Source organism: Ranitomeya variabilis, chromosome 4 (genome assembly GCF_051348905.1).
Source record: "Ranitomeya variabilis isolate aRanVar5 chromosome 4, aRanVar5.hap1, whole genome shotgun sequence".
Classification (NCBI taxonomy): domain Eukaryota; kingdom Metazoa; phylum Chordata; class Amphibia; order Anura; family Dendrobatidae; genus Ranitomeya; species Ranitomeya variabilis.
Genome location: NC_135235.1, coordinates 8,002,015 through 8,023,722, shown reverse-complemented (window position 1 = coordinate 8,023,722; position 21,708 = coordinate 8,002,015). Strand labels below are relative to the sequence as shown.

The following is a 21,708-nucleotide window of genomic DNA, read 5'->3' as shown; positions in this document are numbered from 1 at the left end:
TATATAGCAGCGCAGCCCATGTAGTATATAGCAGCCAACGTAGTATATAGCACAGCCCACGTAGTATATAGCAGCCCACGTAGTATATAGCAGCCCACGTAGCATATAGGAGCCCATGTAGTATATAGCAGCCCACATAGTATATAGCACAGCCCACGTAGTATATAGCAGCCAACGTAGTATATAGCAGCCCACGTAGTATATAGCAGCCCAGCACACGTAGTATATAGCAGCCCAGCCCACGTAGTATATAGCAGCCCAGCCCACGTAGTATATAGCAGCCCAGCCCACATAGTATATCGCAGCCCAGCACACGTAGTATATAGCAGCCCAGCCCACGTAGTATATAGCAGCCCACGTAGTATATAGCAGCGCAGCCCATGTAGTATATAGCAGCCAACGTATCATATAGCAGCCCACCATGTAGTATATAATACAGCCCAACCAGTATATAAGAGCCCATACCTTGTCCTCCCAGCCAGGCTCTGCATCCCCCCGGCCCCCGCAATCCTTTGCTCCAGGTGGCAGGTGCTGCACACTTCCTGTTTGTCGACGCTCGGCTCATTCTCCAGGCACTGGACGGTCGGAAGTCACTCTGCTCTGCGTATCCATGGCGACGGATTGTGGGCGGCTCTCCAGCAGCTGCAAAAGTCCCAGAGCTCCGTGCTGCCTCTGCCTCCTCTCTTCTAGCGTGCACCTCAGACCGCAGATGCCTGCTCCTAACGCCGGCCCTGAATGGACCCCCCTGTCTCGCCAGGGCCCCGGCACTTGCCCGGGTACGCCGGGTGCTGACGCCGGCCCTGAGGCAGGCCAACCAGTAATCATCATCAGTCATCATTTTGATAATGCGGGGGTCCCTTTTTAGGATACGCAAGGCCCAATCCGCCATGTGGGCCAATGTTCCAGGTGTCAAGTCACTGCTTGTGCTGGGTTGAGGAGCACTTTCTGGCAAATCAACATCACTTGTCTCCCTCAAAAACCCTGTACCTGACCTTGCAACTCCACCAGTTTCTATTGCCCCCTGAGAAGCTTCTGCAACGCCCCCACTGCCGCAGGGCCGAGGGGTACCCGGTACCGGGCCTCTGAGTCTCTGCTCTGGGGTTGTCACGGTGGCTAGGCCCGGTCCGTGACCCTGCCGAGGGGCGTACGGTGATAGATATGACGGATAGTAGTGGTAGTGAGGCTGTAGTGGTGCGGTGCAGTAAATAACGAGGACACCAGGTTGCAGTCTCTTTACCTCTTTACTGAAGATCTCTGGGTCCTCAGTCCAGAATCTGGATAACCAGGCTGCGCAAGTCCGGCCGGTCCAATGGCACCTCCAGAGTTCTCTTAGCAGGTGGAAATCTGTGCCTTCCTTCTAGCGCTATGTGTTGCGGTCCTTCCCTGCTGTGCTTACGGAAAGTCCCCACAACTGTTGTGTCTGTTTCTTAAGTTCCCTCACAACTCGATTAGATGATGTTCTGCTAATCCTCCGTCCCTCCCTGATGTTACGGTTGGGACGGCACCCGTTTGACGGGTAGGCTCGGAGCTCTTCCGGGACCCTAGAGTCGCCCCTCTCCACAAGTTGCCCCCCAAGACTGCATAGGTGATTTAAGTGAGACAGCCCGCCTTAGACTGACTGTCCTGCCGCTGTTTAGAGTATCGCTTGAAGCTGGATGTTGTAATACTCCCTCGACGTTCCGGCCACCGGTAGTGCGCCTCAGTAGGGTGTTGCCTCGGTCTTACGGCACGACCCCTACTGGTATTCTCCTTATTGCTTGATCTCGTTTCTCACTCAGCACAATCTATCTCGCTTCTCGTCCTTCCTTGGGCACCGCCGCTATCCCGAGCAGGCACGGTCCCGTTACGTTCGCTCAAGTTGCCAAGCCTCTGTCAGGATCCCACCCCTGACAGAGACCCTACTGTATCTTCCCCCACAACACCCTCTGCCACAAGGTGTTGCATGGTTCCAACCCAGTCAGCTTTCTGATCTAACTTTCTGCCTGACCCCCAGTTTACCCACTATGGTGGGGAGTGGCCTAGTGAATAGAACCCTTAGCTCCCCCCGGAGGCCCGACTGTGAAATGTATTGGTGTCTGTGATACCTGATCAGATGAACTCCTTCAGTGCCATCAGACGTACCATAGCTCCCCTTAGTGGCGGAGCCACAGTACAGCAACAACCAGGACTCTGGGGCGCTGCACTTCCTCCTCCCATAAACATTCATCCCCATCATCCTCCTCGTCCTCCTCCTCTTCGTCTGCCACCTCGTCCAGGAGACTTCCCGGACCAGACAATGCCTGACTGTCATCAAGGCTTCCCTCGTCCTCGGCTGCAGACGCCTGCTCCTTTATGTGCATCAAACTTTGCATCAGCAGACGCATTAGGGGGATGCTCATGCTTATGATGGCGTCGTCTGCACTAACCAGGCGTGTGCATTCCTCAAAAACACTGAAGGACTTGACACAGGTCTTGTAGCTTCGACCACTGCACACCTGACAGCTCCATGTCTGCCATCCAACTGCCTGCCCGTGTATCCTCCCACAAATACATAATAGCACGCCTCTGTTCGCACAGTCTCTGAAGCATGTGCAGTGTGGAGTTCCACCTTCTTGCAACGTCGATTATTAGGAGGTGCTGGGGAAGCTTCAAAGATCGCTGATGGTTCTGCATACGGCTGGAGTGTACGGGCGAACGGCGGATGTGCGAGCAAAGTCTTCGCACCTTCAGGAGCAGGGTAGGGTAACCTCGGATAACTTTTCAGGAAGCACTGCACCACCAGGTTCAAGGTGTGAGCCAGGCAAGGAATGTGTTTCAGTTGTGAATGGGCTATGGCAGCCATAAAATTCCTTCCGTTATCACTGACTACCTTGCCTGCCTCAAGATGTGCACTGCCCAGCCATGACTGAGTTTCTTGCTGCAAGAACTTGGACAGAACTTCCGCGGTGTGTCTGTTGTCACCCAAACACTTCATTTCCAACACAGCCTGCTGAAGCTTACCACTAGCTGTTCCATAATGGGACACCTCAACACTGGCAGCTGCAGATGGAGTGGTCGTGCGACTGCGGTCTGTGGACGAGCTCTCACTTCTGCTGGAGGACGAGGAGGAGGAGGACGGGTGGCGGACGCCTACAGCCAACTGTTTCCTACACCGTGGGCTAGGCAGAACTGTGCCACTATGGCTGTCCCCTGTGGACCCTGCATCCACCACATTAACCCAGTGTGCCGTGATGGAAACGTAACGTCCCAGGCCATGCCTACTGGTCCATGCATCTGTTGTGAGGTGTACCTTTCTACTGACAGATTGCCTCAGTGCATGGACAATGCGGTCTTTCACATGCTGGTGGAGGGCTGGGATGGCTTTCCTCGCAAAGAAGTGTCGACTGGGTAGGTCATAGCGTGGTACTACGTAGGCCATCAGGGCTTTGAAAGCTTCGCTTTCAACCAACCAGTAGGGCATCATCTCTAACGAGATTAGTCTAGCAATGTGGGCGTTCAAACCCTGTGTACACGGATGAGAGGATGAGTACTTCCTTTTCCTAATGAGAGTCTCTTGTAGGGTGAGCTGGACTGGAGAGCTGCATATGGTGGAACTAGCAGGGGTGGTGGTGGACATGGCAGACTGAGAGAGGGTTGGTGATGGTATTCTTGCTGTTGGCCTACATACAGTGTTTCCTATCAAGAACCTGGTGATTCCCTGACTGGTTCGGCCTTGCGACGATAACTCCACATTTGCTGCAGGTGGTGTCGTAACCGGTGGGCTTACAGTGAGGGAAGGAATATAGCGTTGCTGACTAGCTTCATTGTGAGCGGGTGCAACAACGTTACAGGACGTTTGGTAGTTAGTCCAGGCTTGCAAGTGCATGGTGGATAAATGTCTACGCATGCAACTTGTATTTAAATTTTTGACATTCTGACCTCTGCTAAAGGTCCTTGAGCATTTCTTACAGATCACTTTGCACTGATCATTCGGATCTTGGTTAAAAAATTTCCAGACTGCACTCTTCCTACTATCGAATACCTTTTCAGGCATTGCACACTGTGCTACTTTAACCGGATGGCCACGCTGTCCTACAACTGTTTTTGGTTTGGACACACGCTTTTTGCCAGATACGGGCCTGGCAGATGAAAGCTGTTGCGATGTTGATGCCTGCAGCGGCTCCTCCTCCTCCGCTTCAGAGCTACTGCCAGCGGCACCCTGTTCCCCCAATGGCTGCCAATTGGGGTCAACAACAGGGTCATCTATCACCTCCTCTTCTATGTCCTGTGCACCTTCCTCTGTGTCACCGTGTAAGCCAGTGCTATAGCGTTCAGGACGGGGCACCATAGTCTCATCAGGGTCAGATTCTGGCTCAGTACACTGCGAGGGCAATGTTGTGATCTGAGTCAATAGAACAGCATAATAATCTAGCTGTGGCTGTGCATCTGTGCACTCCATGTCCGATTCATCTTGTAATGGGCTGTGACCTGTTTCCCTTTCTAACCCTGGCTCGGTATGTGTAAAGAGCTCCATGGAGTAAACTGTTGCGTCACCTGCCGCATCCTTCACTTTTGCTTTGGGTGAAGGACACAAGGAAGCGACTTGTTCCTGACCGGGAGCATCCACTGACGACGCGCTGCTTTTAAATTTTGCACTTTCCGAAGAGGAGGCGAAAGAGCTAGAGGCAGAGTTAGCAAGGAAAGCCCAAACTTTTTTCTGCTGCTCCGGCTTTAAAAGCAGTTTTCCTACTCCCAGAAAAGGGAGCGTTCGAGGCCTTGTGTAGCCAGACGAAGACGCTGGCTCAACAACTCGAGACTTAGGTGCTATATTGCTTTTCCCACGACCACCTGATGCTCCACGACCACCACCACTACCATCATTACCAGCTGGCAATGACCGCCCACGGCCATGATCTCTTCCACCAGACTTCCTCATTCTTGGAAAAATGTAACCAACTAACAACCGTTATATGGTACTGTAAAACCAGTAAAACGTTAACTTGTGAATTTAAATTTCCCTTAATAGGTGTCGGAAAGTGCTGGGAAAATCAGGCCCACTGTATTAGACTACACAGTTTCAGTGGCAGACAGTGGCTGGCAGATATGCCACAAACAGGACTGACGCAGATGTACTTTGTGGCAGTATTAATCTCCCTTTTAATTTGTGGGAGAGAGCAGAAAAATTCAGGCCCACTGTATTACACTACACAGTTTCAGTGGCAGACAGTGGCTGGCAGATATATATATATATATATATATATATATATATATATATATATAAAAAAAAAAAGGGGCTGTACTATTATAACAATCTCCCTACAATGATCTCAGTCAGGACAAGTATGGCAGCCAGCAATAAAAAGGACTGCTGCACACAAAAGTGTGGACAAATAAACAAGATAACTGTGCAGAAAGGAGCAACAGGATTTTTGCTTTTACAAAAGCAGTTGGTTTGCACAGCGGCGTACAAACAGCAATGCAGCTATCAGGGAGCCTTATAAGCTACAGAGCTGATGCACAGAAATCTAGCCTCCACTGTCCCTGCAAAGAAAAGGTGGTGTTGGACAGTGGAAATTGCTACAGCACAAGCGGTTTTGGGGGTTAATCTTCCCTCCCTAACTATATCCCTTCTTCTGACGAAGCGGCAGCAACCTCTCCCTATGCTACGATCGCCAGAAGTAAAATGGCGGTCGGCGTGCACGCCCCTTTATAGCCCCTGTGACGCAGCAGAAAGCAAGCCAATCACTGTAATGCCCTTCTCTAAGATGGTGGGGGCTGAGACCTATGTAATCACGCTGCCCACACTCTGCGTCCACCTTCATTGGCTGAGAAATGGCACTGAACGCGTCATATGAAACGCGACTTTGGCGCGAAGATCGCCGACCACGTGGCCGATCCCACACTGTGATCGGCTCGGGTTTCACGAAACCCAACTTTGCCGAAAGTTGGCGACTTATGAAATTGACCGATCCGTTTCGCTCAACCCTAGTTGTGAGCTCTCCACTCTGGAGACCGGACCCCATACATGTGATGGAGATATTGGGGGTATATCCGGCTGCAGTCCTCTGAGCTGTGATGTTTGCACACCCTGGGGTGATCGGTGCAGGGCACTGGGGCCACTGAGACCACCCCGTAGTCTTCATTACTGCCGGTCACTGTTCTTCCTCGGGGGTTGCTCTGCAGTCGGGGCATTGGCTGCTTGCAGTGATGAGGTCCTATCATGTAACAGACAGTCCAGTCATTCAGGTCCTGAGTGTCAGTCCTGGTCCTCCTCAGCAGTTCTGTATGACCACACTCTGCCCCTGGACGCTGCCCCCTCACTGCTTCATCCTGTAGTTTTACATCTTGATCCTGACTCTGCTCCTGCCTTGACCCATTTTTTAACCAGCTGGGATTTGTAGTCCCATTGCAGTGTGTAATGAGAAGCACAAGACTCCACACTCCAGGGCAATACTTTACGTTACTTACGTTGTGCGTTCTCTTCTCAAGGTCTAGACCCGGCCCGGCCCTGGTTTGAGAACACACCTGAAGACGTTCGCTTGGACCCTTCAGATGCCGATTTTGTCGATGTGATCCACACGGACACCAACAAGTTAACAGGTAATGATCAGTGCAGTGAGTGTTGTGGTTGTCAGAACAAGCCCAGAACTCTCATATTGACATCTACAGGTGTCGGGATCATTAAACCTATTGGACACGCTGACTTCTACCCAAATGGAGGTCGTCACATGACCGGATGTCCAAGCAAGCTGGCAATCCTGGGTAACAAGAGTGGTAAGATATTCTCACCGAATGTGTCCCATAGTGTGACCGCTCTATCAGTACAGGGCTCTATAGTGTGGCCGCTCTTACAGTACAGAGCTCTATAGTGTGACCGCTCTTATAGTACAGAGCTCTATAGTGTGACTGCTCTTACAGTACAGAGCTCTATAGTGTGACCGCTCTTACAGTACAGAGCTCTATAGTGTGATCGCTCTTACAGTACAGAGCTCTATAGTGTGACCGCTCTTACAGTACAGAGCTCTATAGTGTGACCGCTCTTATAGTACAGGGCTCTATAGTGTGACCGCTCTTATAGTACAGAGCTCTATAGTGTGACCGCTCTTACAGTACACAGCTCTATAGTGTGACCGCTCTTACAGTACAGAGCTCTATAGTGTGACCGCTCTTACAGTACAGAGCTCTATAGTGTGACCGCTCTTACAGTACAGAGCTCTATAGTGTGACCGCTCTTACAGTACAGAGCTCTATAGTGTGATCGCTCTTACAGTACAGAGCTCTACAGTGTCACCGCTCTTACAGTACAGAGCTCTATAGTGTGACCGCTCTTACAGTACAGAGCTCTATAGTGTGACCGCTCTTACAGTACACAGCTCAATAGTGTGGCCGCTCTTACAGTACAGAGCTCTATAGTGTGATCGCTCTTACAGTACAGAGCTCTATAGTGTGACCGCTCTTACAGTACACAGCTCAATAGTGTGGCCGCTCTTACAGTACACAGCTCTATAGTGTGATCGCTCTTACAGTACAGAGCTCTATAGTGTGACCGCTCTTACAGTACAGAGCTCTATAGTGTGATCGCTCTTACAGTACAGAGCTCTATAGTGTGACCGCTCTTATAGTACAGAGCTCTATAGTGTGACCGCTCTTACAGTACAGAGCTCTATAGTGTGACCGCTCTTACAGTACAGAGCTCTATAGTGTGACCGCTCTTACAGTACACAGCTCTATAGTGTGACCGCTCTTACAGTACAGAGCTCTATAGTGTGACCGCTCTTACAGTACAGAGCTCTATAGTGTGACCGCTCTTACAGTACAGAGCTCTATAGTGTGACCGCTCTTACAGTACAGAGCTCTATAGTGTGACCGTTCTTACAGTACAGAGCTCTATAGTGTGACCGCTCTTACAGTACACAGCTCAATAGTGTGACCGCTCTTACAGTACAGAGCTCTATAGTGTGATCGCTCTTACAGTACAGAGCTCTATAGTGTGACCGCTCTTACAGTACAGAGCTCTATAGTGTGACCGCTCTTACAGTACACAGCTCAATAGTGTGACCGCTCTTACAGTACAGAGCTCTATAGTGTGATCGCTCTTACAGTACAGAGCTCTATAGTGTGACCGCTCTTACAGTACAGAGCTCTATAGTGTGACCGCTCTTACAGTACAGAGCTCTATAGTGTGACCGCTCTTACAGTACAGAGCTCTATAGTGTGACCGCTCTTACAGTACAGAGCTCTAAAGTGTGACCTCTCTTACAGTACACAGCTCTATAGTGTGACCGCTCTTACAGTACAGAGCTCTATAGTGTGACCGCTCTTACAGTACAGAGCTCTATAGTGTGACCGCTCTTACAGTACAGAGCTCTATAGTGTGACCGCTCTTACAGTACAGAGCTCTATAGTGTGACCGCTCTTACAGTACACAGCTCTATAGTGTGACCGCTCTTACAGAACACCGCTCTATAGTGTGACCGCTCTTACAGTACAGAGCTCTATAGTGTGACCGCTCTTACAGTACAGAGCTCTATAGTGTGACCGCTCTTACAGTACAGAGCTCTATAGTGTGACCGCTCTTACAGCACACAGCTCTATAGTGTGACCGCTCTTACAGTACAGAGCTCTATAGTGTGACCGCTCTTACAGTACAGAGCTCTATAGTGTGACCGCTCTTACAGTACAGAGCTCTATAGTGTGACCGCTCTTACAGTACAGAGCTCTATAGTGTGACCGTTCTTACAGTACAGAGCTCTATAGTGTGACCGCTCTTACAGTACAGAGCTCTATAGTGTGACCGCTCTTACAGTACAGAGCTCTATGGTGTGACCGCTCTTACAGTACACAGCTCTATAGTGTGACCGCTCTTACAGTACAGAGCTCTATAGTGTGACCGCTGTTACAGTACACAGCTCTATAGTGTGACCGCTCTTACAGTACAGAGCTCTATAGTGTGACCGCTCTTACAGTACAGAGCTCTATAGTGTGATCGCTCTTACAGTACAGAGCTCTACAGTGTGACCGTTCTTACAGTACACAGCTCTATAGTGTCACCGCTCTTACAGTACAGAGCTCTATAGTGTGACCGCTCTTACAGTACAGGGCTCTATAGTGTGACCGCTCTTACAGTGCAGAGCTCTATAGTGTGACCGCTCTTACAGTACAGGGCTCTATAGTGTGACCGCTCTTACAGTACAGAGCTCTATAGTGTGACAGCTCTTACAGTACAGAGCTCTATAGTGTGACCGCTCTTACAGTGCAGAGCTCTATAGTGTGATCGCTCTTAGGCTATGTGCACACGTTCAGGATTTCTTGCAGAAAATTCCTGAGAATTCCGGACATTTTCTGCAAGAAATCCGCAAGAAAACCGCATGCGTTTTTGCCGCGATTTTACCGCGGTTTTGACGCGGTTTTTTCCGGACACTTCCCAATGCATTTTGGAGTGGGAAATCCGCAAAAAAAACGCAAAAAGATAGAGCATGTCCGGATTTTGTGCGGTATGCGTTTTTTTTGCGGAAAAAAACGCATCATGTGCACAAAACATGCGGAATTCATTAAAAATGATATGATGCATAATGTATGCAGATTATTTGCGGTTTTATAGCGTTTTTATAGGGAAAAAAACGCGAAAAAACCGCGAATAATCTGCAACGTGTGAACACAGCCTTACAGTACAGAGCTCTATAGTGTGACCGCTCTTACAGTACAGAGCTCTATAGTGTGACCGCTCTTACAGTGCAGAGCTCTACAGTGTGACCGCTCTTACAGTACAGAGCTCTATAGTGTGATCGCTCTTACAGTACACAGCTCTATAGTGTGACCGCTCTTACAGTACACAGCTCTATAGTGTGACCGCTCTTACAGTACAGAGCTCTATAGTGTGACCGCTCTTACAGTACAGAGCTCTATAGTGTGACCGCTCTTACAGTACAGAGCTCTATAGTGTGACCGCTCTTACAGTACACAGCTCTATAGTGTGACCGCTCTTACAGTACACAGCTCTATAGTGTGACCTCTCTTACAGTACAGAGCTCTATAGTGTGACCGCTCTTACAGTACAGAGCTCTATAGTGTGACCGCTCTTACAGTACAGAGCTCTATAGTGTGACCGCTCTTACAGTACAGAGCTCTATAGTGTGACCGCTCTTACAGTACACAGCTCTATAGTGTGACCGCTCTTACAGTACACAGCTCTATAGTGTGACCGCTCTTACAGTACACAGCTCTATAGTGTGACCGCTCTTACAGTACACAGCTCTATAGTGTGACCGCTCTTACAGTACACAGCTCTATAGTGTGACCGCTCTTACAGTACAGAGCTCTATAGTGTGACCGCTCTTACAGTACAGAGCTCTATAGTGTGACCGCTCTTACAGTACAGAGCTCTATAGTGTGACCGCTCTTACAGTACAGAGCTCTATAGTGTGACCGCTCTTACAGTACAGAGCTCTATAGTGTGACCGCTCTTACAGTACAGAGCTCTATAGTGTGACCGCTCTTACAGTACAGAGCTCTATAGTGTGACCGCTCTTACAGTACAGAGCTCTATAGTGTGACCGCTCTTACAGTACAGAGCTCTATAGTGTGACCGCTCTTACAGTACACAGCTCTATAGTGTGACCGCTCTTACAGTACACAGCTCTATAGTGTGACCGCTCTTACAGTACAGAGCTCTATAGTGTGACCGCTCTTACAGTACAGAGCTCTATAGTGTGACCGCTCTTACAGTACAGAGCTCTATAGTGTGACCGCTCTTACAGTACAGAGCTCTATAGTGTGACCGCTCTTACAGTACACAGCTCTATAGTGTGACCGCTCTTACAGTACACAGCTCTATAGTGTGACCGCTCTTGCAGTACACAGCTCTATAGTGTGACCGCTCTTACAGTACACAGCTCTATAGTGTGACCGCTCTTACAGTACAGAGCTCTATAGTGTGACCGCTCTTACAGTACAGAGCTCTATAGTGTGACCGCTCTTACAGTACACAGCTCAATAGTGTGACCGCTCTTACAGTACAGAGCTCTATAGTGTGACCGCTATTACAGTACACAGCTCAATAGTGTGACCGCTCTTACAGTACAGAGCTCTATAGTGTGACCGCTCTTACAGTACAGAGCTCTATAGTGTGACCGCTCTTACAGTACAGAGCTCTATAGTGACTGCTCTTACAGTACAGAGCTCTATAGTGTGACCGCTCTTACAGTACAGAGCTCTATAGTGTGACCGCTCTTACAGTACAGAGCTCTATAGTGTGACCGCTCTTACAGTACAGAGCTCTATAGCGTGACAGCTCTTACACTACAGAGCTCTATAGTGTGACCGCTCTTACAGTACAGAGCTCTATAGTGTGACCGCTCTTACAGTACAGAGCTGTATAGTGTGACCGCTCTTACAGTACAGAGCTGTATAGTGTGACCGGCCGCTCTTACAGTACAGAGCTCTATAGTGTGACCGCTCTTACAGTACAGAGCTCTATAGTGTGACCGCTCTTACAGTACAGAGCTCTATAGTGTGACCGCTCTTACAGTACAGAGCTCTATAGTGTGACCGCTCTTACAGTACAGAGCTCTATAGTGTGACCGCTCTTACAGTACAGAGCTCTATAGTGTGACCGCTCTTACAGTAGAGCTCTATAGTGTGACCGCTCTTACAGTACAGAGCTCTATAGTGTGACCGCTCTTACAGTACAGAGCCCTATAGTGTGACCGCTCTTACAGTACAGAGCTCTATAGTGTGACCGCTCTTACAGTACAGAGCTCTATAGTGTGACCGCTCTTACAGTACACAGCTCAATAGTGTGACCGCTCTTACAGTACAGAGCTCTATAGTGTGACCGCTCTTACAGTACAGAGCTCTATAGTGTGACCGCTCTTACAGTACAGAGCTCTATAGTGTGACCGCTCTTACAGTACAGAGCTCTATAGTGACTGCTCTTACAGTACAGAGCTCTATAGTGTGACCGCTCTTACAGTACAGAGCTCTATAGTGTGACCGCTCTTACAGTACAGAGCTCTATAGCGTGACCGCTCTTACAGTACAGAGCTCTATAGTGTGATCGCTCTTACAGTACAGAGCTCTATAGTGTGACCGCTCTTACAGTACAGAGCTGTATAGTGTGACCGCTCTTACAGTACAGAGCTGTATAGTGTGACCGCTCTTACAGTACAGAGCTCTATAGTGTGACCGCTCTTACAGTACAGAGCTCTATAGTGTGACCGCTCTTACAGTACAGAGCTCTATAGTGTGACCGCTCTTACAGTACAGAGCTCTATAGTGTGACCGCTTACAGTACAGAGCTCTATAGTGTGACCGCTCTTACAGTACAGAGCTCTATAGTGTGACCGCTCTTACAGTAGAGCTCTATAGTGTGACCGCTCTTACAGTACAGAGCTCTATAGTGTGACCGCTCTTACAGTACAGAGCTCTATAGTGTGACCGCTCTTACAGTACAGAGCTCTATAGTGTGACCGCTCTTACAGTACAGATCTCTATAGTGTGACCGCTCTTACAGTACAGAGCTCTATAGTGTCACCGCTCTTACAGTACAGAGCTCTATAGTGTGACCGCTCTTACAATTCAGAGCTCTATAGTGTGACCGCTCTTACAATACAGAGCTCTGTAGTGTGACCGCTCTTACAATACAGAGCTCTATAGTGTGACCGCTCTTACAATACAGAGCTCTGTAGTGTGACCGCTCTTACAGCACAGAGCTCTATAGTGTAACCGCTCTTACAGTACAGAGCTCTATAGTGTGACCGCTCTTACAGTACAGAGCTCTATAGTGTGACCGCTCTTACAGTACAGAGCTCTATAGTGTGAACGCTCTTACAGTACAGAGCTCTATAGTGTGACCGCTCTTACAGTACACAGCTCTATAGTGTGACCTCTCTTACAGTACAGAGCTCTATAGTGTGACCGCTCTTACAGTACAGAGCTCTATAGTGTGACCGCTCTTACAGTACAGAGCTCTATAGTGTGACCGCTCTTACAGTACAGAGCTCTATAGTGTGAACGCTCTTACAGTACAGAGCTCTATAGTGTGACCGCTCTTACAGTACACAGCTCTATAGTGTGACCGCTCTTACAGTACAGAGCTCTATAGTGTGACCGCTCTTACAGTACAGAGCTCTATAGTGTGACCGCTCTTACAGTACACAGCTCTAAAGTGTGACCGCTCTTACAGTACAGAGCTGTATAGTGTGACAGCTCTTACAGTACACAGCTCTATAGTGTGACCGCTCTTACAATACAGAGCTCTATAGTGTGACCGCTCTTACAGTACAGAGCTCTATAGTGTGACCGCTCTTACAGTACAGAGCTCTATAGTGTGACCTCTCTTACAGTACAGAGCTCTATAGTGTGACCGCTCTTACAGTACAGACCTCTATAGTGTGACCGCTCTTACGGTACAGAGCTCTATAGTGTGACCGCTCTTACAGTACAGAGCTCTATAGTGTGACCGCTCTTACAGTACAGAGCTCTATAGTGTGACCGCTCTTACAGTACAGAACTCTATAGTGTGACCGCTCTTACAGTACAGAGCTGTATAGTGTGACCGCTCTTACAGTACAGAGCTCTATGGTGTGACCGCTCTTACAGTACAGAGCTCTATAGTGTGACCGCTCTTACAGTGCAGAGCTCTATAGTGTGACCGCTCTTACGGTACAGAGCTCTATAGTGTGACCGCTCTTACGGTACAGAGCTCTATAGTGTGACCGCTCTTACAGTACAGAGCTCTAAAGTGTGACCTCTTACAGTACACAGCTCTATAGTGTGACCGCTCTTACAGTACAGAGCTCTATAGTGTGACCGCTCTTACAGTACAGAGCTCTATAGTGTGACCGCTCTTACAATACAGAGCTCTATAGTGTGACCGCTCTTACAGTACAGAGCTCTATAGTGTGACCGCTCTTACAGTACAGAGCTCTATAGTGTGACCGCTCTTACAGTACAGAGCTCTATAGTGTGACCGCTCTTACAGTACAGAGCTCTATAGTGTGACCGCTCTTACAGTACACAGCTCTATAGTGTGACCTCTCTTACAGTACAGAGCTCTATAGTGTGACCGCTCTTACAGTACAGACCTCTATAGTGTGACCGCTCTTACGGTACAGAGCTCTATAGTGTGACCGCTCTTACAGTACAGAGCTCTATATATATTTTTTTCTTTTTTTGATCAAAATTGGTCAAACTAAAAGATACAGTTTTGCTCCAAATTTTACAAACCCTCACAGAATTTTTGCTTTCTTGGCCTTTTTCAGAGAATGTGAATGATAACACCAAAACTTTTCCTCCACTCATGGTCAGTGGTTGGGTGAAGCCATTTATTGTCATCTACTGTGTTTTCTCTTCTTAAATCATAATGACAGCCCAAAACATCCAAATGACCCTGATCAAAAGTTCACATCCCCCTTTTCTTAATACCGTGATTGCCCCCTCTAGCATCAATGACAGCTTGAAGTCTTTTGTGGTAGTTGTGGATGAGGTTCTTTATTTTCTCAGATGGTAAAGCTGCTCACTCTTCTTGGGTAAAAGCCTCCAGTTCCTGTAAATTCCTGGGCTGTCTAGCATGAAATGCGCTCTTGAGATCTCCCCAGAGTGGCTCAATGATATTGAGGTCAGGAGACTGAGATGGCCACTCCTGAACCTTTACTTTGTTCTGCTGTAGCCAATGACAGGTCGACTTGGCCTTGTGTTTTGGATCGTTGTCATGTTGGAACATCCAAGTACGTCCCATGCGCAGCTTCCGGGCTGATGACTGCAAATTTGCCTCCAGTATTTGCTGATAATGTGCTGCATTCATCTTTCCTTCAAATCTGACCAAGTTTCCTGTGCCTTTGTAGCTTACACATCCCCAAAACATCAGCGATCCACCTCCATGCTGTACAGTAGGAATGGTTTTCCTTTCATCATAGGTCTTGTTGACCTCTCTCCAAATTTAACGTTTACGGTTGTGGCCAAAATGTTCAGTTTTGTTCTCATCACTCCAAATTACCTTGTTCCAGAAGTTTTGAGGCTTGTCTCTGTGCTGTTTTGTGTATTGTAGCTGAGATACTTTGTGTCATTTGTGCAGTAATGGCTTTCTTTTGGTGACTCGACCATGCAGCCCATTTTTCTTCAAGTGCCTCCTTATTGTGCATCTTGAAACAGCCACACCGCTAGTAATCCGAGAGTTCTGTATTTCAGCTGATGTTATTTGTGGGTTTTTCTTTGCATCCCGAACAATTTTCCTGGCAGTTGTGGACGACATTTTTGTTGGTCTACCTGTTTTGTTTTTACAGAGCCCCTGATTTTCCATTTGTTAATCACAGGTTGAACGCTGCTGACTGGCATTATCAATTCCTTGGATATCTTTTTGTATCCTTTTCCTGTTTTATACAGCTCAACTACCTTTTCCCGTAGATCCGTTGACAATTCTTTTGCTTTCCCCATGACTCACAATCCAGAAATGTCAGTGACTGGATGAAAGATGCAAGAGTCTGTCTGGATCCCAGAATCTCACTCAGCTTTTATGCACACACTGATTACAAGCAAACAGGTCACAGGTGAGGATGTTATCTTTAATAGCCATTCACACCCATTTGTGTCAACTTCTGTTCATGTTATTAGGGCCAAAATCACCAGGGGATGTGAATATTGATCAGGGTCATCTGGATGTTTTGGGTTGCAATTATGATTTAAAAAGAGAAAACACAGTAATCTGACAATAAATGGCTTCACCCAATCACTAACCATGAGTGGATGAAAAGTTTTGGTGCTATCATTCATATTCTCTGAAAAAAGGCCAAGAAAGCAAAAATTCTGCTGGGGTATGTAAACTTTTGAGCACAACTGTATATATACACTCACCGGCCACTTTATTAGGTACACCATGCTAGTAACGGGTTGGACCCCCTTTTGCCTTCAGAACTGCCTCAATTCTTCGTGGCATAGATTCAACAAGGTGCTGGAAGCATTCCTCAGAGATTTTGGTCCATATTGACATGATGGCATCACACAGTTGCCGCAGATTTGTCGGCTGCACATCCCAAAGATGCTCCATACAAGGCAGGATGGATCCATGCTTTCATGTTGTTTACGCCAAATTCTGACCCTACCATCCGAATGTCGCAGCAGAAATCGAGACTCATCAGACCAAGCAACGTTTTTCCAATCTTCTACTGTCCAATTTCGATGAGCTTGTGCAAATTGTAGCCTCAGTTTCCTGTTCTTAGCTGAAAGGAGTGGTACCCGGTGTGGTCTTCTGCTGCTGTAGCCCATCTGCCTCAAAGTTCGACGCACTGTGCGTTCAGAGATGCTCTTAGGCCTACCTTGGTTGTAACGGGTGGCGATTTGAGTCACTGTTGCCTTTCTATCAGCTCGAACCAGTCTGCCATTCTCCTCTGACCTCTGGCATCAACAAGGCATTTCCGCCCACAGAACTGCCGCTCACTGGATTTTTTTTCTTTTTCGGGCCATTCTCTGTAAACCCTAGAGATGGTTGTGCGTGAAAATCCCAGTAGATCAGCAGTTTCTGAAATACTCAGACCAGCCCTTCTGGCACCAACAACCATGCCACGTTCAAAGGCACTCAAATCACCTTTCTTCCCCATACTGATGCTCGGTTTGAACTGCAGGAGATTGTCTTGACCATGTCTACATGCCTAAATGCACTGAGTTGCCGCCATGTGATTGGCTGATTAGAAATTAAGTGTTAACAAGAAGTTGGACAGGTGTACCTAATAAAGTGGCCGGTGTGTGTATGTATATATATATATATAGTGGAGTGCCCTGCCAGTGGTGTACTTGGCACCGGGCACTGGGCCCTGTCTCTCTTAAAGGGGATGTCACGGCGGCTGCGACCCGGTCCGTGGCCCTGGGTGTCCAATAAAAAGGGAAACTGTAAATGAGTCTGTTGTGACGCCACCTGTGGTGTTCGGTCAATAGTGGGACCGACGCTGCGTTAAAGGGGTCCTCTGGGGGATGTTATTGCAGCACTGATGGTACACTTCCCACAGGTGAAGCGGGGTTCCCAGGGGTCCTAAGGTGTGTGGCAAGGTGGTGAATGCCGAGCAATAAGTAAAGGACACAAGTTGTAAGTCTTTACCTGGTTTACTGTAGTTGGCAGGCCACCGTCCAGGGTACCAGGCACGGGCGGTGGTGGTCCGGCCTGCTCAGAGGCAATGGGAGAATCTCCTTCCCAGTTGAGGTCCGTGAGCCTTTCCAACTAGCGCTTGCTGTATATGAAGTCCCTGCTGCCTGAAGCTTTCTGCAGAGTCCTCTATTCCCTCTGTCCTGAGACAGGTACCTGCATGACGGGCAGCTTGAGCCTTTTTACAGGGACTCTGTCGTGCCCCGGGCTCCTCAGGTGCTGCTGCGTCTGAGGCTTGGTGTGGGCCAACTACATACATTTCTCAGCCCTCCGGTTCTGCTCTGTGTCATAGAGTCCCACAAAAGCCTTGGGCTCCCGGTATCTGGCTCCTGCGCTCTGGCTCTGAGGGTGTCCTTCTCCTGTTCCCCTCTGAGCCCTGTTCCTCTCTTTTGCTCCTTTCGTCTCCAGCTTCTCCACATACAACCCCTTGGCTTATCTGTCTTTTCCAGAGGCTGCAGCTCCCACGTGGCTGCCAGGCCTCTCTGTCTGCTCTCTCAGACTTCCTTCTACTTCGGTCTCCCTGGACCAACTGGCTAGCTCCTCCTCCAGGTCAGGATACATATAGCTTAGGGAAGCTCCCCTGAATCCGGGTCCTGAGCTCCCCCTCCTGGCCTGGATTTGGAATATGTTGTGTGTGAGTGCCTTACCTGGTAAAGAGAACTCCATTGCCTCTGTGCATGACATTACCTTCCCCGAAGGAAAAGCAACATCACTGCAGCAACCAGTCACCTGGGGTGCAGCAATAGCGCCTTATACCTGAGTGTGGACCATGTTCACACATTGCGGGTTTTTAATGCAAATTTTCAGCAGTGTTTCACTGTACCAGCAAAGTCTATTTTTTTTGCAGAAAGCAGGATGTCACTTTCAGCGTTTTGCAGTGTTTTTCACCCATTGAAAGCAGTGGATGGTGCAAAAAACGCTGCAAAAATGCAGGTATCAGTTTTTCCTGTGATTTTGGTTGATTATTTTTATTTTATGCATTACACTTTATCGGCATGAACAAGTGACAAATGTACCGTAACAAAAACACCGCAAAAAAAAACAAGTCAAACACTCAGGAAAACTCGCTATTTTTACGTTGCTTGTTTACTACGAAGAGGTTTTGCCTGTGGAAAAAAAAATGCATCGAAAATGCAATGTGTGAACATAGCTTTAAACAGATTGTCCTCTACTTAATCATTGATCACCTTTGCTTAGGAGAAGTCATTAATGTATGATTGGTCGGGGTTCGATACCACTGTCCACCAGCTGTGCTAGGAGTCGGCCGCCTCTGGCTCAGACCTCCGATAGTGGCCGCGGCCGGTACTGCGCATCCGCTTCCTATTGTTTTGGATGATCGGTGATAATGGACAGCCTATAAGTGAACGTACAGGAACACAATACACTGAGGCCAATACAGGACTGTACTCCTCACACTGTGACTAACAGACACATGAACTCCACTAGTACTGTACTGTACTGTCAGTGATTGTCCTCCTGAGCCGTCTATAGGGGCCGCAGGTCTCATGGAGACAATGACACCTTCATATCTGAGATCCAGTGTCATATTCCAGAGATAGCCATGTTTATTGTATATGTAAATGAGGTGTTACGATCTTTGGGGTGGAGCATAGATCTGCAGAAACCCCACCTCCAAAGCTTATTGTAAACGACTGGAGGAGATACCAGTGTGAGACATGTAATGACTGACAAAAACATATTTGTAAATCATGTACCGAGGGAGTTGTTCAAGATACAGCGGAGTCACAGATGAGAAAATAACTAATTAACACACAGCCACTGTCAAGAACTACTTTACTTAGAATGAAGGAAACACATTAAGGAAACATTTTGCCGGAAGGCTCTATCCACGGTCCTGGCAGCTCGGCACCAAAGAGAACTGTTTTTGCTATTTACTCTATGGGAATTTACCTGTTGGCGTGTCCGTCTGAACCGGCCGCCATTATCTTATTAGGCTATGTGCACACGCTGCAGATTTTGCTGCGGATCCGCAGTGAATTGGCCGCTGTGGATTCGCTGCTGTTTTCCCTGAGTGTAAGCACCATGTAAACCTATGGAAAACACAATCTGCAGTGCACATGGTGCGGAAAATACCGCGCGGAAACGCTGCATTGTTTATTCTGCAGCATGTCAATTCTTTGTGCGGATTCTGCAGAGATTTACACCTGCTCCTCAATAGGAATCTGCAGGTGTAAAACCGCAGGTGGAATCCGCAGAAAAACCGCGGCAAATCTGCGGGAATTCCGTAGTGCAGAATTACCAAAATCAGTGCGGAAATATCCGCACACCTTCCCGCAACGTGTGCACATAGCCTGAAACCCTGAGAGCAAACGGGTTTAGTGAAGTGTAAAGCACGGGCTCGCCTGCGGTCCAGCACAGCGGGTCACAATCACAAGAATATATATTTCTAGTTCTCACCCAAATGTCCCCGTCCCCATATAAACTAGAGGAGGACGTGGGCCATAGAGCCAATATAAGTAAAGGCTTAGTTGCGGCCTTGTGCATCTTGGCGTTTCCTTACTGCGGCGTCGCAGGGGGCTGTTAGTGTTTCTTACTGCCGGGTCTGTGACAATCAGGCCACACAGGTGGAGGCAGCGCTCGTCCAGCCGGTGAGCAATACTGAGGCCTGTGCTTGATGCGGCACCTTCACGTCACAGGTCCCGGGTCCCTTCTGTTCTTTGACAGCAGGAATTCCCTCACATCCGGACAGGTTCGGACGCCACTTCAGTTCAGCCTCAATCTGCCGCTGCTCTTTACTCACCACATCCCTCTCTGCACAGCCTCATCCACTCCTCATTCCTGCAGTCCCTGCTCACGATGGCCGCCTGCCACTCTCAGTCGCACTTCAGTTTTCCAGCTCCTTTTATCCCTGGGTACCAAGTGTCATACAGGCGACAGTGATATGAATCCGCCAACCGCTGCCATCTAGTGGCCATAACCCCATGACCACAAGTACACTGATAATTCAGGAGTATAATTATATTTATCTGCAATTATACCGCCCTGGTGAGCCGACACATATTAACTGACCAGCGCCTCTGAACAGGAGCAGCGCCTGTGTATTGTACACACAATCGAGCCCGGCTGCCTGTGCATGTGCGGAGCTGTGCAATCACTGTATGTGTGAAATGTCACCGACGCATGGAATATGCCAACAACAATGATGGTGCCGAGAGATGAACCCGGCAAAGTCACAAGAGCCATGGGGTGCCAGATCAAGAGAGCCACGGGGTGCCAAATCACAAGAGCCACGGGGCGCCAAATCACGAGAACCACGGGGTGCCAAATCATGAGAGCCATGGGGTGCCAAATCACAAGGGCCATGGGGTGCCAAATCACGAGAGCCACGGGGCGCCAAATCACGAGAACCATGGGGTGCCAAATCAGAGCCACGGGGCACTAAATCACAAGGGCCATGGGGTGCCAAATCACGAGAGCCACGGGGCACCAAATCACAAGAGCCACGGGGCACCAAATCACGAGAACCATGGGGTGCCAAATCATGAGAGCCACGGGGCACTAAATCACAAGGGCCATGGGGTGCCAAATCACGAGAACCACGGGGCGCCAAATCACAACAGCCACGGGGCACTAAATCACGAGAGCCACGGGGCGCCAAATCACGAGAACCAAGGGGTGCCAAATCACGAGAGCCACGGGGCACTAAATCACAAGAGCCATGGGGCACTAAATCACGAGAGCCAGGGGGCGCCAAATCACGAGAGCCACGGGGCACTAAATCACGAGAGCCACGGGGCACCAAATCACAAGAGCCACGGGGTGCCAAATCACAAGAGCCACGGGGTGCCAAATCACAAGAGCCACGGGGTGCCAAATCACAAGAGCCACGGGGCACTAAATCACAAGAGCCATGGGGCGCCAAATCACGAGAGCCACAGGGCACTATATCACGAGAGCCACGCGGCGCCAAATCTGATGGCACCTAGCCTAATATCATGCCTTTCCCAGGCTAAAAGCTACAAATGTTATGACTGACAGTCCGTTCTCATAATCACACACAGCTCTGCAGAGAGATCAGAACTGACACAGCACAGCAGAGCTAGCACAGCGCAGTAAAGCAAAGCCAACAGTACAGTAGCAGTAACTCAATATAGCAAAATTAACACAGTACAGCAGAGTTGAACTTTGTCTCATTACAAACACATTTACAGCTGTCCTCTCAAAGTGCTATCACTTCTGTCGTACTGCCCTTTCCACCACACTCGCTGTCTGAAATGGAAGCTGACAGCACTATGGGAGGACAACTATAGATGCAAATGTGTTTGTACTGAGACAAAAGTTCACATAAGCTGTTCTGTGTAAGCGCTGCGCTCACTGCAGAGCATTGTATGGTTACGAGAGCAGACTGTCAGTCGTTACATGTGTCACACTAGTAACGCAGTCTTCTATTTACATTGAACTCTGGAGGTGAAGCCTCTAGAGATCTGTGCCCCACCCATAGATCTCAACAGCTCATTTAAATACAGATAAATGTGGACTTGTCTGGAATAAAACATTGCATCACACATATCAAGGTGTCATGTTATTCAGGTGACCATCACATGCACCTCCTATAAACAGCTCGGGGGACGATCACTGACAGATTTGATTTACCATAC

At 48.6% G+C, this 21,708-nt stretch overlaps 1 protein-coding gene across 2 annotated transcripts in view; it reads left to right on the top strand.

Annotated features, from left to right (window-relative positions):
- The window catches only part of LOC143769414 (pancreatic lipase-related protein 2-like), a 113,955-nt gene that overhangs the window by 81,771 nt on the left and 10,476 nt on the right, over positions 1-21,708 (top strand). For both annotated transcript variants that reach the window (XM_077257909.1, XM_077257910.1), the window contains exons 6-7: positions 6,448-6,558; positions 6,628-6,732. In XM_077257909.1, coding sequence (XP_077114024.1) covers positions 6,448-6,558; positions 6,628-6,732 — 216 coding nt within the window. The remainder of the gene's footprint in view (positions 1-6,447; positions 6,559-6,627; positions 6,733-21,708) is intronic.